Source organism: Oncorhynchus masou, unplaced genomic scaffold (assembly GCF_036934945.1).
Source record: "Oncorhynchus masou masou isolate Uvic2021 unplaced genomic scaffold, UVic_Omas_1.1 unplaced_scaffold_1467, whole genome shotgun sequence".
In the NCBI taxonomy this organism is placed as follows: domain Eukaryota; kingdom Metazoa; phylum Chordata; class Actinopteri; order Salmoniformes; family Salmonidae; genus Oncorhynchus; species Oncorhynchus masou.
Window position 1 is genome coordinate 98,773 of NW_027004660.1, and position 13,875 is coordinate 112,647.

Here is a 13,875-nt window from a genome sequence, read left to right on the forward strand (position 1 = left end):
GGTAGCAGCAGGGTATCCCTCCACTGGGTAGCAGCAGGGTATCCCTCCACTTGGTCTGGTAGCAGTAGGGTATCCTTCCAATTGGTCTGGGTAGCAGCAGGGTATCCCTCCACTTGGTCTGGTAGCAGTAGGGTATCCCTCCACTGGGTAGCAGCAGGGTATCCCTCCAATTGGTCTGGGTAGCAGCAGGGTATCCCCCCACTTGGTCTGGTAGCAGCAGGGTATCCCCCCACTTGGTCTGGGTAGCAGCAGGGTATCCCTCCAATTGGTCTGGGTAGCAGCAGGGTATCCCCCCACTTGGTCTGGTAGCAGCAGGGTATCCCTCCACTTGGTCTGGTAGCAGCAGGGTATCCCTCCACTTGGTCTGGTAGCAGTAGGGTATCCCCCCACTTGGTCTGGTAGCAGCAGGGTATCCCTCCACTTGGTCTGGTAGCAGCAGGGTATCCCCCCACTTGGTCTGGTAGCAGTAGGGTATCCCCCCACTTGGTCTGGGTAGCAGCAGGGTATCCCCCACTTGGTCTGGTAGCAGTAGGGTATCCCCCACTTGGTCTGGGTAGCAGCAGGGTATCCCTCCACTTGGTCTGGGTAGCAGCAGGGTATCCCTCCACTTGGTCTGGGTAGCAGCAGGGTATCCCCCACTTGGTCTGGTAGCAGCAGGGTATCCCTCCACTTGGTCTGGTAGCAGCAGGGTATCCCCCACTTGGTCTGGTAGCAGCAGGGTATCCCCCACTTGGTCTGGTAGCAGCAGGGTATCCCTCCACTTGGTCTGGTAGCAGCAGGGTATCCTTCCAATTGGTCTGGGTAGCAGCAGGGTATCCCCCCACTTGGTCTGGTAGCAGCAGGGTATCCCCCACTTGGTCTGGGTAGCAGTAGGGTATCCCTCCACTTGGTCTGGTAGCAGCAGGGTATCCCTCCACTTGGTCTGGTAGCAGCAGTGTATCCCTCCACTTGGTCTGGTAGCAGCAGGGTATCCCCCCACTTGGTCTGGTAGCAGCAGGGTATCCCCCCACTTGGTCTGGTAGCAGCAGGGTATCCCCCACTTGGTCTGGGTAGCAGCAGGGTATCCCCCACTTGGTCTGGTAGCAGTAGGGTATCCCCCACTTGGTCTGGGTAGCAGCAGGGTATCCCTCCACTTGGTCTGGGTAGCAGCAGGGTATCCCTCCACTTCGTCTGGGTAGCAGCAGGGTATCCCTCCACTTGGTCTGGTAGCAGCAGGGTATCCCCCCACTTGGTCTGGTAGCAGCAGGGTATCCCCCCACTTGGTCTGGGTAGCAGCAGTGTATCCCCCCACTTGGTCTGGTAGCAGCAGGGTATCCCTCCACTTGGTCTGGTAGCAGCAGGGTATCCCTCCACTTGGTCTGGTAGCAGCAGTGTATCCCCCCACTTGGTCTGGTAGCAGCAGAGTATCCCTCCAATTGGTCTGGTAGCAGCAGGGTATCCCTCCACTTGGTCTGGTAGCAGCAGGGTATCCCTCCACTGGGTAGCAGCAGGGTATCCCCCCACTTGGTCTGGTAGCAGCAGGGTATCCTTCCAATTGGTCTGGGTAGCAGCAGGGTATCCCTCCACTTGGTCTGGTAGCAGCAGGGTATCCCTCCACTTGGTCTGGGTAGCAGCAGGGTATCCCTCCACTTGGTCTGGTAGCAGCAGGGTATCCCTCCACTTGGTCTGGTAGCAGCAGGGTATCCCTCCACTTGGTCTGGTAGCAGCAGGGTATCCCTCCACTTGGTCTGGGTAGCAGCAGGGTATCCCTCCACTTGGTCTGGTAGCAGCAGGGTATCCCTCCACTTGGTCTGGGTAGCAGCAGGGTATCCCTCCACTGGGTAGCAGTAGGGTATCCTTCCAATTGGTCTGGGTAGCAGTAGGGTATCCCTCCACTTGGTCTGGTGGGATACCCTGACTTCTGACCTCTAACCCATGTCCTCTCCTCAGGTTACTGTGAGGAGGCGGGTGCAGTGGGAGGGGCGGGACTAGAGGATGACCTCAGCGATTTGCGATTGGACGATGAGAATGAAGAGCAGCCGCCACTCATCCTGGAGACGGACTGACTGACAGCTACAGCAACCAATCAGAGAGCCCCTCTGGTGCTGCTAGGAACATGTAACATGGAGGGTGGGATTAAAAACTCTCAGCGTTCAACAGCGCCTCTGTCTGTCTGTCTGTCTGTGGATGTATACATGTTTCTCCCTCCCTCTAACTCCCTCCCTCCCCCTGTCTCCCTCCCTCCCTCTGTCCGCCTGTGCAGGTGACTCTTTAGCTTTGCATGTACATGTGCCAAGACCAGAACGCTACGCAACGCTCTAACAAGGACCTCTGAAGTGTGTGTGTGTGTGTGTGTGTGGGTGGGTGGGTGGGCTGAGCTGTAAATGTGTGTGCTGGGCATGTACATTAGCATACATTAGCTGCCCAGTCGCTCACTGGCTACCCAATCATATGAAGGCTCAGTGGACAAGCCTTGCCCCTTCTCTCTGAGGCCTTCAGACATTGGCAGATGAAATTGATTGACAGATCAGTCAGACCAGTGTCTGATTGGGCGAGGAATTTAATTCCATCATTGCTCTGAGGAATTTAATCCATAGAGATAGAGGACTCATCATGTATATCACCTGTTTTACCATGGCTATTGCCATCATCCACCATTTTAAAGTAGTCAACTGGGTGGGGATTACTATGGGTTGTATCTTCAATGGTGCTATCACAGACTCTAATGGCACAGATACAAAGATGATTCCTCTATCTACCTCTATGGTGTAACCAGGGATGTAGCTAGTGGTGAGTGATGTTTAGCCAATAGAGGCCTACATTCCTGGAGGTGATGTCTGATTTGATTGGTCAGGGCATGTCCACTGGGTCTCGTCAGACACATGCCTTCCCATGATCCTCTGGGGTGAGGCGGAGCGGCTGGACGGACGGGGTCACATGATCAGACGTTTTCTAATGATTCATGATTTTGTATAAAATGTGAAACGGTGTTGATTGCGAAATAAATAAAGTTCATGTTGATGTAACAGACATGTTTCTCTGTCCTTCATGTTGATGTCCTTTCTCTCTATAAGAGGACTCAAAACAAACTACAAATGCATCCAAGGAGTTTTGTAGAGTCACAAGCTTGATGTTGTCATTGCATGCAAGGGATATGGGACCAAATATATATGTGTATATGGAGGTAAAATAGTGCCTTAAGTGTACAAGCATGTAAAGTATGATTTGCACTTGTAAAATATGAGCTGCACCTGTATAATCAGTTTTGTAACTTCTGTTGGAAAGAAATGCAACACTCGCAAGGGTTAGTAACATGTTGTATGAAGAATACTTGGAAATGGAACTTGATATGTGAATACATTTAAATAAGATTTGCAAGAACGCAACTCCTTTACTTAACTTGCGACTGGTGAATCTTCTATGAATCAGAGCTCCATTGGCAGATGTGGAATCTGTGCGCTCTGAGTTGTGTTACTAATTTAGTGACTAACCTCTGCCAAAGGTTTCGTCGTAGTTAAGCATCAATGTAAGAGCTGCTCTACAAGCAGCAGAGAGAAACACCGCAGCTCTGGTAGGCAAAGGTTTTTCAACTGACCAATCAGGTCAAGTGTTGTCATTCTGGAATGCCCTTTCACGTTTTTACAAGGTTCCGGTCTGGAAGTACACTTTACACTGTCCTAAATATGAATAATATTTGTGAAAATTACTAGCAAAATAATATTCAGGGAATTTGAAATATACAGCAAGGCTTTGGTGAAGAAGATGACGGGAAGAATTAAAACAAGTATCCACATAGCATAACCGCTACAAAGCTGATGCTAGTGAGCTAGCCTCTTTTCTATTGAAATTGCATGGCTGGTTAGCGAGCTAGTTAGCAAGCATGAGAGCCTTCTGGCTAGCCTGTATCAAGGTTTTTTTTGGTCACTTGTAGATGAGCAGTGGAGCCATACAGTTTTCTGACCCTGTCCTCATTTTTGTTATCCCTGTACCTGAAGATACTTACCTTTAGTTACTTACCTGACGATACTGACCTTCAGTTACTTACCTGAAGATACTTACCTTTAGTTACTTACCTGAAGATACTTACCTTTAGTTTAGTTACTTACCTGAAGATACTTACCTTTAGTTTAGTTACTTACCTGAAGATACTTACCTTTAGTTTAGTTACTTACCTGAAGATACTTACCTTCAGTTACTTACCTGAAGATACTTACCTTTAGTTACTTACCTGACGATACTGACCTTCAGTTACTTACATGAAGATACTTACCTTTAGTTTAGTTACTTACCTGAAGATACTTACCTTCAGTTACTTACCTGAAGATACTTACCTTTAGTTACTTACCTGAAGATACTTACCTTTAGTTACTTACCTGAAGATACTTACCTTTAGTTACTTACCTGAAGATACTTACCTTTAGTTACTTACCTGAAGATACTTACCTTTAGTTACTTACCTGAAGATACTTAGTGTAGTTACTTACCTGAAGATACTTACCTTTAGTTACTTACCTGAAGATACTTAGTGTAGTTACTTACCTGAAGATACTTACCTTTAGTTACTTACCTGAAGATACTTACCTTTAGTTACTTACCTGAAGATACTTAGTGTAGTTACTTACCTGAAGATACTTACCTTCAGTTACTTACCTGAAGATACTTACCTTTAGTTACTTACCTGACGATACTGACCTTCAGTTACTTACATGAAGATACTTACCTTTAGTTTAGTTACTTACCTGAAGATACTTACCTTCAGTTACTTACCTGAAGATACTTACCTTTAGTTACTTACCTGAAGATACTTACCTTTAGTTACTTACCTGAAGATACTTACCTTTAGTTACTTACCTGAAGATACTTACCTTTAGTTACTTACCTGAAGATACTTACCTTTAGTTACTTACCTGAAGATACTTAGTGTAGTTACTTACCTGAAGATACTTACCTTTAGTTACTTACCTGAAGATACTTAGTGTAGTTACTTACCTGAAGATACTTACCTTTAGTTACTTACCTGAAGATACTTACCTTTAGTTACTTACCTGAAGATACTTAGTGTAGTTACTTACCTGAAGATACTTACCTTTAGTTACTTACCTGAAGATACTTAGTTTAGTTAGTTACCTGAAAATACTTACCTTTAGTTACTTACCTGAAGATACTTACCTTTAGTTTAGTTACTTACCTGAATATACGTACCTTTAGTTACTTACCTGAAGATACTTAGTTTAGTTAGTTACCTGAAGATACTTACCTTTAGTTTAGTTACTTACCTGAAGATACTTACCTTCAGTTACTTACCTGAAGATACTTAGTTTCGTTACTTACCTGATGATACTTAGTTTAGTTAGTTACCTGAAGATACTTACCTTCAGTTACTTACCTGAAGATACTTAGTGTAGTTAGTTACCTGAAGATACTTAGTGTAGTTAGTTACCTGAAGATGGACAACACCCTGTCGTTCTCAAATAACATCATGGCGGTGGCCCGTTCCTGTAGGTTCATGCTTTACAACATCCGCAGAGTACGACCCTCCCTCACACAGGAAGCGGCGCAGGTCCTAATCCAGGCACTTGTCATCTCCCGTCTGGATTACTGCAACTCGCTGTTGGCTGGGCTCCCTGCCTGTGCCATTAAACCCCTACAACTCATCCAGAACGCCGCAGCCCGTCTGGTGTTCAACCTTCCCAAGTTCTCTCATGTCACCCCGCTCCTCCGCTCTCTCCACTGGCTTCCAGTTGAAGCTCGCATCCGCTACAAGACCATGGTGCTTGCCTACGGAGCTGTGAGGGGAATGGCACCGCAGTACCTCCAGGCTCTGATCAGGCCCTACACCCAAACAAGGGCACTGCGTTCATCCACCTCTGGCCTGCTCGCCTCCCTACCACTGAGGAAGTACAGTTCCCGCTCAGCCCAGTCAAAACTGTTCGCTGCTCTGGCCCCCAATGGTGGAACAAACTCCTTCACGACGCCAGGACAGCGGAGTCAATCACCACCTTCCGGAGACACCTGAAACCCCACCTCTTCAAGGAATACCTAGGATAGGATAAGTAATCCTTCTCACCCCCCCCCTTAAATGATTTAGATGCACTATTGTAAAGTGGCTGTTCCACTGGATGTCAGAAGGTGAATTCACCAATTTGTAAGTCGCTCTGGATAAGAGCGTCTGCTAAATGACTTAAATGTAATGTAAATGTAGTGTAGTTAGTTACCTGAAGATATATATATATATATATATATATATATATATATATATCCCATTTAGAGATCTGTGGATACCTGTACATACTGGAAACCTGTGGAATAAAGTCTTAGTTTTTTACTCTTTTTTACTCTTTTGAATCTGTGGTCGTTTAACTGCAGTGAGTGACGCTCGTCTCCCATACAGCCTCAAGCTAAGCTTTCGCTGTCCCTACGACATCAACGAGCTATAATACCTGAGCCCCTGGTCATACAGCCTCAAGCTAAGCTTTCGCTGTCCCTACGACATCAACTAGCTATAATACCTGAGCCCCCGGTCGTACAGCCTCAAGCTAAGCTTTCGCTGTCCCTACGACATCAACGAGCTATAATACCTGAGCCCCTGGTCGTGCAGCCTCAAGCTAAGCTTTCGCTGTCCCTACGACATCAACGAGCTATAATACCTGAGCCCCTGGTCGTACAGCCTCAAGCTAAGCTTTCGCTGTCCCTACGACATCAACTAGCTATAATACCTGAGCCCCTGGTCGTACAGCCTCAAGCTAAGCTTTCGCTGTCCCTACGACATCAACTAGCTATAATACCTGAGCCCCTGGTCGTACAGCCTCAAGCTAAGCTTTCGCTGTCCCTACGACATCAACTAGCTATAATACCTGAGCCCCTGGTCGTGCAGCCTCAAGCTAAGCTTTCGCTGTCCCTACGACATCAACGAGCTATAATACCTGAGCCCCTGGTCATACAGCCTCAAGCTAAGCTTTCGCTGTCCCTACGACATCAACTAGCTATAATACCTGAGCCCTGGTCGTACAGCCTCAAGCTAAGCTTTCGCTGTCCCTACGACATCAACTAGCTATAATACCTGAGCCCCTGGTCGTACAGCCTCAAGCTAAGCTTTCGCTGTCCCTACGACATCAACTAGCTATAATACCTGAGCCCCTGGTCGTACAGCCTCAAGCTAAGCTTTCGCTGTCCCTACGACATCAACGAGCTATAATACCTGAGCCCCTGGTCGTGCAGCCTCAAGCTAAACTTTCGCTGTCCCTACGACATCAACGAGCTATAATACTTGAGCCCCTGGCCTACGACATCAACTAGCTATAATACCTGAGCCCCTGGCCTCCGACATCAGCTAGCTATAATACCTGAGCCCCTGGTCTACGACATCAACGAGCTATAATACTTGAGCCCCTGGTCTACGACATCAACGAGCTATAATACCTGAGCCCCTGGTCTACGACATCAACGAGCTATAATACCTGAGCCCCTGGTCGTGCAGCCTCAAGCTAAGCTTTCGCTGTCCCTACGACATCAACGAGCTATAATACCTGAGCCCCTGGTCATACAGCCTCAAGCTAAGCTTTCGCTGTCCCTACGACATCAACTAGCTATAATACCTGAGCCTCTGGCCTACGACATCAGCTAGCTATAATACCTGAGCCCCTGGTCTACGACATCAACGAGCTATAATACCTGAGCCCCTGGTCTACGACATCAAAGAGCTATAATACCTGAGCCCCTGGTCTACGACATCAACGAGCTATAATACCTGAGCCCCTGGTCGTACAGCCTCAAGCTAAGCTTTCGCTGTCCCTACGACATCAGCTAGCTATAATACCTGAGCCCCTGGTCTACGACATCAACTAGCTATAATACCTGAGCCCCTGGCCTACGACATCAGCTAGCTATAATACCTGAGCCCCTGGTCTACGACATCAACGAGCTATAATACCTGAGCCCCTGGTCTACGACATCAACGAGCTATAATACCTGAGCCCCTGGTCGTGCAGCCTCAAGCTAAGCTTTCGCTGTCCCTACGACATCAACGAGCTATAATACCTGAGCCCCTGGTCGTACAGCCTCAAGCTAAGCTTTCGCTGTCCCTACGACATCAGCTAGCTATAATACCTGAGCCCCTGGTCTACGACATCAACTAGCTATAATACCTGAGCCCCTGGCCTACGACAAGTGTGGCTCCTGTGTGGCTCAGTCGGTAGAGCATGGCGCTTGCAACGCCAAGCGTCGTGGGTTCGATTCCTGCTGGGGCCACCCATATGTAAAAGTAGTGGCCCCAGCCGACTTGTAAGTCGCTTTGGACAAAAGCGTCTGCTAAATGGGATATATTATTATATTATTATATTATTATTATTATTATTATTACATCAGCTAGCTATAATACCTGAGCCCCTGGTCTACGACATCAACGAGCTATAATACCTGAGCCCCTGGTCTACGACATCAACGAGCTATAATACCTGAGCCCCTGGTCGTGCAGCCTCAAGCTAAGCTTTTGCTGTCCCTACGACATCAACGAGCTATAATACCTGAGCCCCTGGTCGTACAGCCTCAAGCTAAGCTTTCGCTGTCCCTACGACATCAGCTAGCTATAATACCTGAGCCCCTGGTCGTACAGCCTCAAGCTAAGCTTTCGCTGTCCCTACGACATCAGCTAGCTATAATACCTGAGCCCCTGGCCTACGACATCAGCTAGCTATAATACCTGAGCCCCTGGTCGTGCAGCCTCAAGCTAAGCTTTCGCTGTCCCTACGACATCAACGAGCTATAATACCTGAGCCCCTGGTCGTACAGCCTCAAGCTAAGCTTTCGCTGTCCCTACGACATCAACGAGCTATAATACCTGAGCCCCTGGTCGTGCAGCCTCAAGCTAAGCTTTCGCTGTCCCTACGACATCAGCTAGCTATAATACCTGAGCCCCTGGTCGTGCAGCCTCAAGCTAAGCTTTCGCTGTCCCTACGACATCAACGAGCTATAATACCTGAGCCCCTGGTCGTGCAGCCTCAAGCTAAGCTTTCGCTGTCCCTACGACATCAACGAGCTATAATACCTGAGCCCCTGGTCGTGCAGCCTCAAGCTAAGCTTTCGCTGTCCCTACGACATCAACGAGCTATAATACCTGAGCCCCTGGTCGTGCAGCCTCAAGCTAAGCTTTCGCTGTCCCTACGACATCAACGAGCTATAATACCTGAGCCCCTGGTCGTACAGCCTCAAGCTAAGCTTTCGCTGTCCCTACGACATCAACGAGCTATAATACCTGAGCCCCTGGTCGTACAGCCTCAAGCTAAGCTTTCGCTGTCCCTACGACATCAACGAGCTATAATACCTGAGCCCCTGGTCGTGCAGCCTCAAGCTAAGCTTTCGCTGTCCCTACGACATCAACAAGCTATAATACCTGAGCCCCTGGTCGTGCAGCCTCAAGCTAAGCTTTCGCTGTCCCTACGACATCAACGAGCTATAATACCTGAGCCCCTGGTCGTACAGCCTCAAGCTAAGCTTTCGCTGTCCTTACGACATCAACGAGCTATAATACCTGAGCCCCTGGTCGTACAGCCTCAAGCTAAGCTTTCGCTGTCCCTACGACATCAACGAGCTATAATACCTGAGCCCCTGGTCGTGCAGCCTCAAGCTAAGCTTTCGCTGTCCCTACGACATCAACGAGCTATAATACCTGAGCCCCTGGTCGTGCAGCCTCAAGCTAAGCTTTCGCTGTCCCTACGACATCAACGAGCTATAATACCTGAGCCCCTGGTCGTGCAGCCTCAAGCTAAGCTTTCGCTGTCCCTACGACATCAGCTAGCTATAATACCTGAGCCCCTGGTCGTGCAGCCGATCCGACAGTAGCTGTGAACCCCTGGCCTACGACATCAACTAGCTAGCTATAATACCTGAGCCCCTGGTCGTGCAGCCGATCCGACAGTAGCTGTGAACCCCTGGCCTACGACATCAACTAGCTAGCTATAATACCTGAGCCCCTGGTCATGCAGCCGATCCGACAGTAGCTGTGAACCCCTGGCCTACGACATCAACGAGCTATAATACCTGAGCCCCTGGTCGTGCAGCCGATCAGACAGTAGCTGTGAACCCCTGGCCTACGACATCAACTAGCTATAATACCTGAGCCCCTGGTCGTGCAGCCTCAAGCTAAGCTTTCGCTGTCCCTACGACATCAACTAGCTATAATACCTGAGCCCCTGGTCGTGCAGCCGATCCGACAGTAGCTGTGAACCCCTGGCCTACGACATCAACTAGCTATAATACCTGAGCCCCTGGTCGTGCAGCCGATCAGACAGTAGCTGTGAACCCCTGGCCTACGACATCAACTAGCTATAATACCTGAGCCCCTGGTCGTGCAGCCGATCAGACAGTAGCTGTGAACCCCTGGCCTACGACATCAACTAGCTATAATACCTGAGCCCCTGGTCGTGCAGCCGATCAGACAGTAGCTGTGAACCCCTGGCCTACGACATCAACTAGCTAGCTATAATACCTGAGCCCCTGGTCGTGCAGCCGATCAGACAGTAGCTGTGAACCCCTGGCCTACGACATCAACTAGCTATAATACCTGAGCCCCTGGTCGTGCAGCCGATCAGACAGTAGCTGTGAACCCCTGGCCTACGACATCAACGAGCTATAATACCTGAGCCCCTGGTCGTGCAGCCGATCAGACAGTTGCTGTGAACCCCTGGCCTACGACATCAACGAGCTATAATACCTGAGCCCCTGGTCGTGCAGCCGATCAGACAGTAGCTGTGAACCCCTGGCCTACGACATCAACTAGCTATAATACCTGAGCCCCTGGTCGTGCAGCCGATCAGACAGTTGCTGTGAACCCCTGGCCTACGACATCAACGAGCTATAATACCTGAGCCCCTGGTCGTGCAGCCGATCAGACAGTAGCTGTGAACCCCTGGCCTACGACATCAACTAGCTATAATACCTGAGCCCCTGGTCGTGCAGCCGATCAGACAGTAGCTGTGAACCCCTGGCCTACGACATCAACTAGCTATAATACCTGAGCCCCTGGTCGTGCAGCCGATCCGACAGTAGCTGTGAACCCCTGGCCTAATTTCACCGGGCATGGCTATCTGTAAAGCCCTTTGTGACTGTTGATCAGGGCTGTCCTGATTAACATGAGACCAAAAGTCATACATTTGGAACAACAACAGTGAGTGTTGTGTGGAGGTTGTATAATTCTTATTTTGTTAATGTGAACATTTAGCTGGTCCGGAGTGGACTACATTTTAATTTAAATGATTCGCTAGGATGACTACCATCCATCATTATCCATGACAACCATTCATCATGCAATGCACCACCACTTTTCTAAAGAACATTCTTCAATCTATTGTACATGGAACAACAACGTATTCTATGTTTTCATGATTAATATTTCCCAGGGATTTGTCTGCCGTTGTAATCCTTGGGTGGGCCACCTCATCTTACTTTCAGGTCACCTCATCTTACTTTCAGGTCACCTCATCTTACTTTCAGGTCACCTCATCTTACTTTCAGGTCACCTCATCTTACTTTCAGGTCACATCTTACTTTCAGGTCACATCTTACTTTCAGGTCACCTCATCTTACTTTCAGGTCACCTCAGTCCAAACAGTGTAAAGAAATCAAATAAAATGCCGGGGTTCAAGCTGTTGGCCCACTGTGCCCCCATCAGGACAAATTGGTCACATCGCCCTAGGAGGAGCTACTTCTGTGGAGCTACTCCTTACAACGCTTGCCAAGTATCACACCTCAAAATTAAACAGATCATGCAATATGCATATTTTGGACTATTTTTAATGATGTTGACAACTTTAAATGTCAAGACAATAAGACAATATATTACAACAATATGGTCACAATAAGACAATATTTACAACAATATGGTCACAATAAGACAATATATTACAACAATATGGTCACAATAAGACAATATTTACAACAATATGGTCACAATAAGACAATATTTACAACAATATGGCCACAATAAGACAATATATTACAACAATATGGCCACAATAAGACAATATTTACAACAATATGGTCACAATAAGACAATATATTACAACAATATGGCCACAATAAGACAATATATTACAACAATATGGCCACAATAAGACAATATTTACAACAATATGGTCACAATAAGACAATATTTACAACAATATGGCCACAATAAGACAATATTTACAACAATTTGGCCACAATAAGCCAATATTTACAACAATATGGCCACAATAAGACAATGTTTTACAACAATATGGCCACAATTAGCCAATATATTACAACAATATGGTCACAATAAGACAATGTTTACAACAATATGGCCACAATAAGACAATGTTTACAACAATATGGCCACAATAAGACATTATTTACAACAATATGGCCACAATAAGACAATATTTTCCAAGACTCAACAACAATATGGACACAATAAGACAATGCGCTTGTTAGGGAGATTTTTTTCCTGTCTAACAGAGGCCACATGTGTCCAAACTGAACCATACTTTACAGGTTAGCTAGACTCATGTCCCTTAGTATGTGTCTCAAATTTCATCATTCTGAGTCAAATAGATCAAGAGATATAAACATGTACTCATTACATGGGGCGGCAGGGTAGCCTAGTGGTTAGAGCGTTGGACTAGTAACCGAAAGGTTGCAAGTTCAAACCCCCGAGCTGACAAGGTACAAATCTGACGTTCTGCCCCTGAACAGGCAGTTAACCCACTGTTCCCAGGCCGTCATTGAAAATAAGAATTTGTTCTTAACTGACTTGCCTAGTAAAATAAAGGTTAAAAAAATATATATATATAGCGCCACTGATTGGTCGATCTGAATGTGCTTGATTATGTTGAGTCTTGGCAGTACTTGGAACATGTGTACCAAGTTTGGTTACAGTGTGAATATCCGTGTCTGATTTATAGTCTTTAATGTTCCGGACCATGCCCACATGAATGTTTATTGTTCAGTAGCGGCCATGTTGTTGCATTGAGAGAGCTTGGTCCATAGATGCCACATGTCAAGGTTCATCCAGACCGGCACAGTGGTTCCGGAGAGGTTATTTAAGTGTTTCTCAACTAAATTCTAAATGGTGGAAAATCCACAATGGCGGACCTTATGGGCCTGTGAGGTAAATGTGTTCCTTGTGAGAAGAGGGATGGACGCACTGAATTTCAGAACTCTAGGACATATGGAGTGAGGGGCGTGACCTTTCAAAGTTTTCCATTTCAAACACCGGATATAGCGCCACCTTGTGGCCAATTGGCACGGGTATTGTATGAGAGGGTGTGAACTATGGGCTTTTACCATCATGTCAAGTTTCACCCTCCTCTGTCTTACCATCTCACGGGAATTTCCATGTTGATTTTCCTCGCAAGAAGAACCAATTATAATAATAATACTAATTAAAACAGCAAGCAGCAATGCCGGGGTTCAAGCTGTGTGCCCACTGTTCCACAATCAGGAAACATGTGGCTAATTTCCCTCGGATGAGTTACTTACGTACTATTTACCACGCTTGCCAAATATCAGAATTTAAAATCAAACTGCAATATTATTTGCTGCATTTTGTAACATTTTTCACCGATGTTGACGACTTGAAACCTCTTCTCCAGAACCTCTCGACCAATAAGAACCAAGTTTGGTACGTATTTATTATGGATCCCCGTTCACTGTTGCCAAGGCAGCAGCTCCTCTTCCTGGGGTCCAGCAAAATTAAGGAACTTTTGAAAACATTACAATGCATTTCACAATAGATTTCACAACACATTAAGTGTGTTGCCTCAGACCACTACTCTACTACCACATATCTACAACACGTTAAGTGTGTTCCCTCAGACCACTACTCTACTACCACATATCTACAATACATTAAGTGTTCCCTCAGACCACTACTCTACTACC

The 13,875-nt window shown here is 47.0% G+C and overlaps 1 protein-coding gene across 2 annotated transcripts in view; it reads left to right on the plus strand.

Moving 5' to 3' along the window:
- LOC135530953 (WD repeat domain phosphoinositide-interacting protein 2) overlaps nucleotides 1–2,204 on the plus strand; it is a 43,871-nt gene extending 41,667 nt beyond the window's left edge. For both annotated transcript variants that reach the window (XM_064959121.1, XM_064959122.1), the window contains one exon: nucleotides 1,930–2,204. In XM_064959121.1, the coding sequence (XP_064815193.1) occupies nucleotides 1,930–2,045 (116 nt within the window). In that variant the 3' untranslated portion in view covers nucleotides 2,046–2,204. The remainder of the gene's footprint in view (nucleotides 1–1,929) is intronic.
- Nucleotides 2,205–13,875: the final 11,671 nt, after the last annotated feature.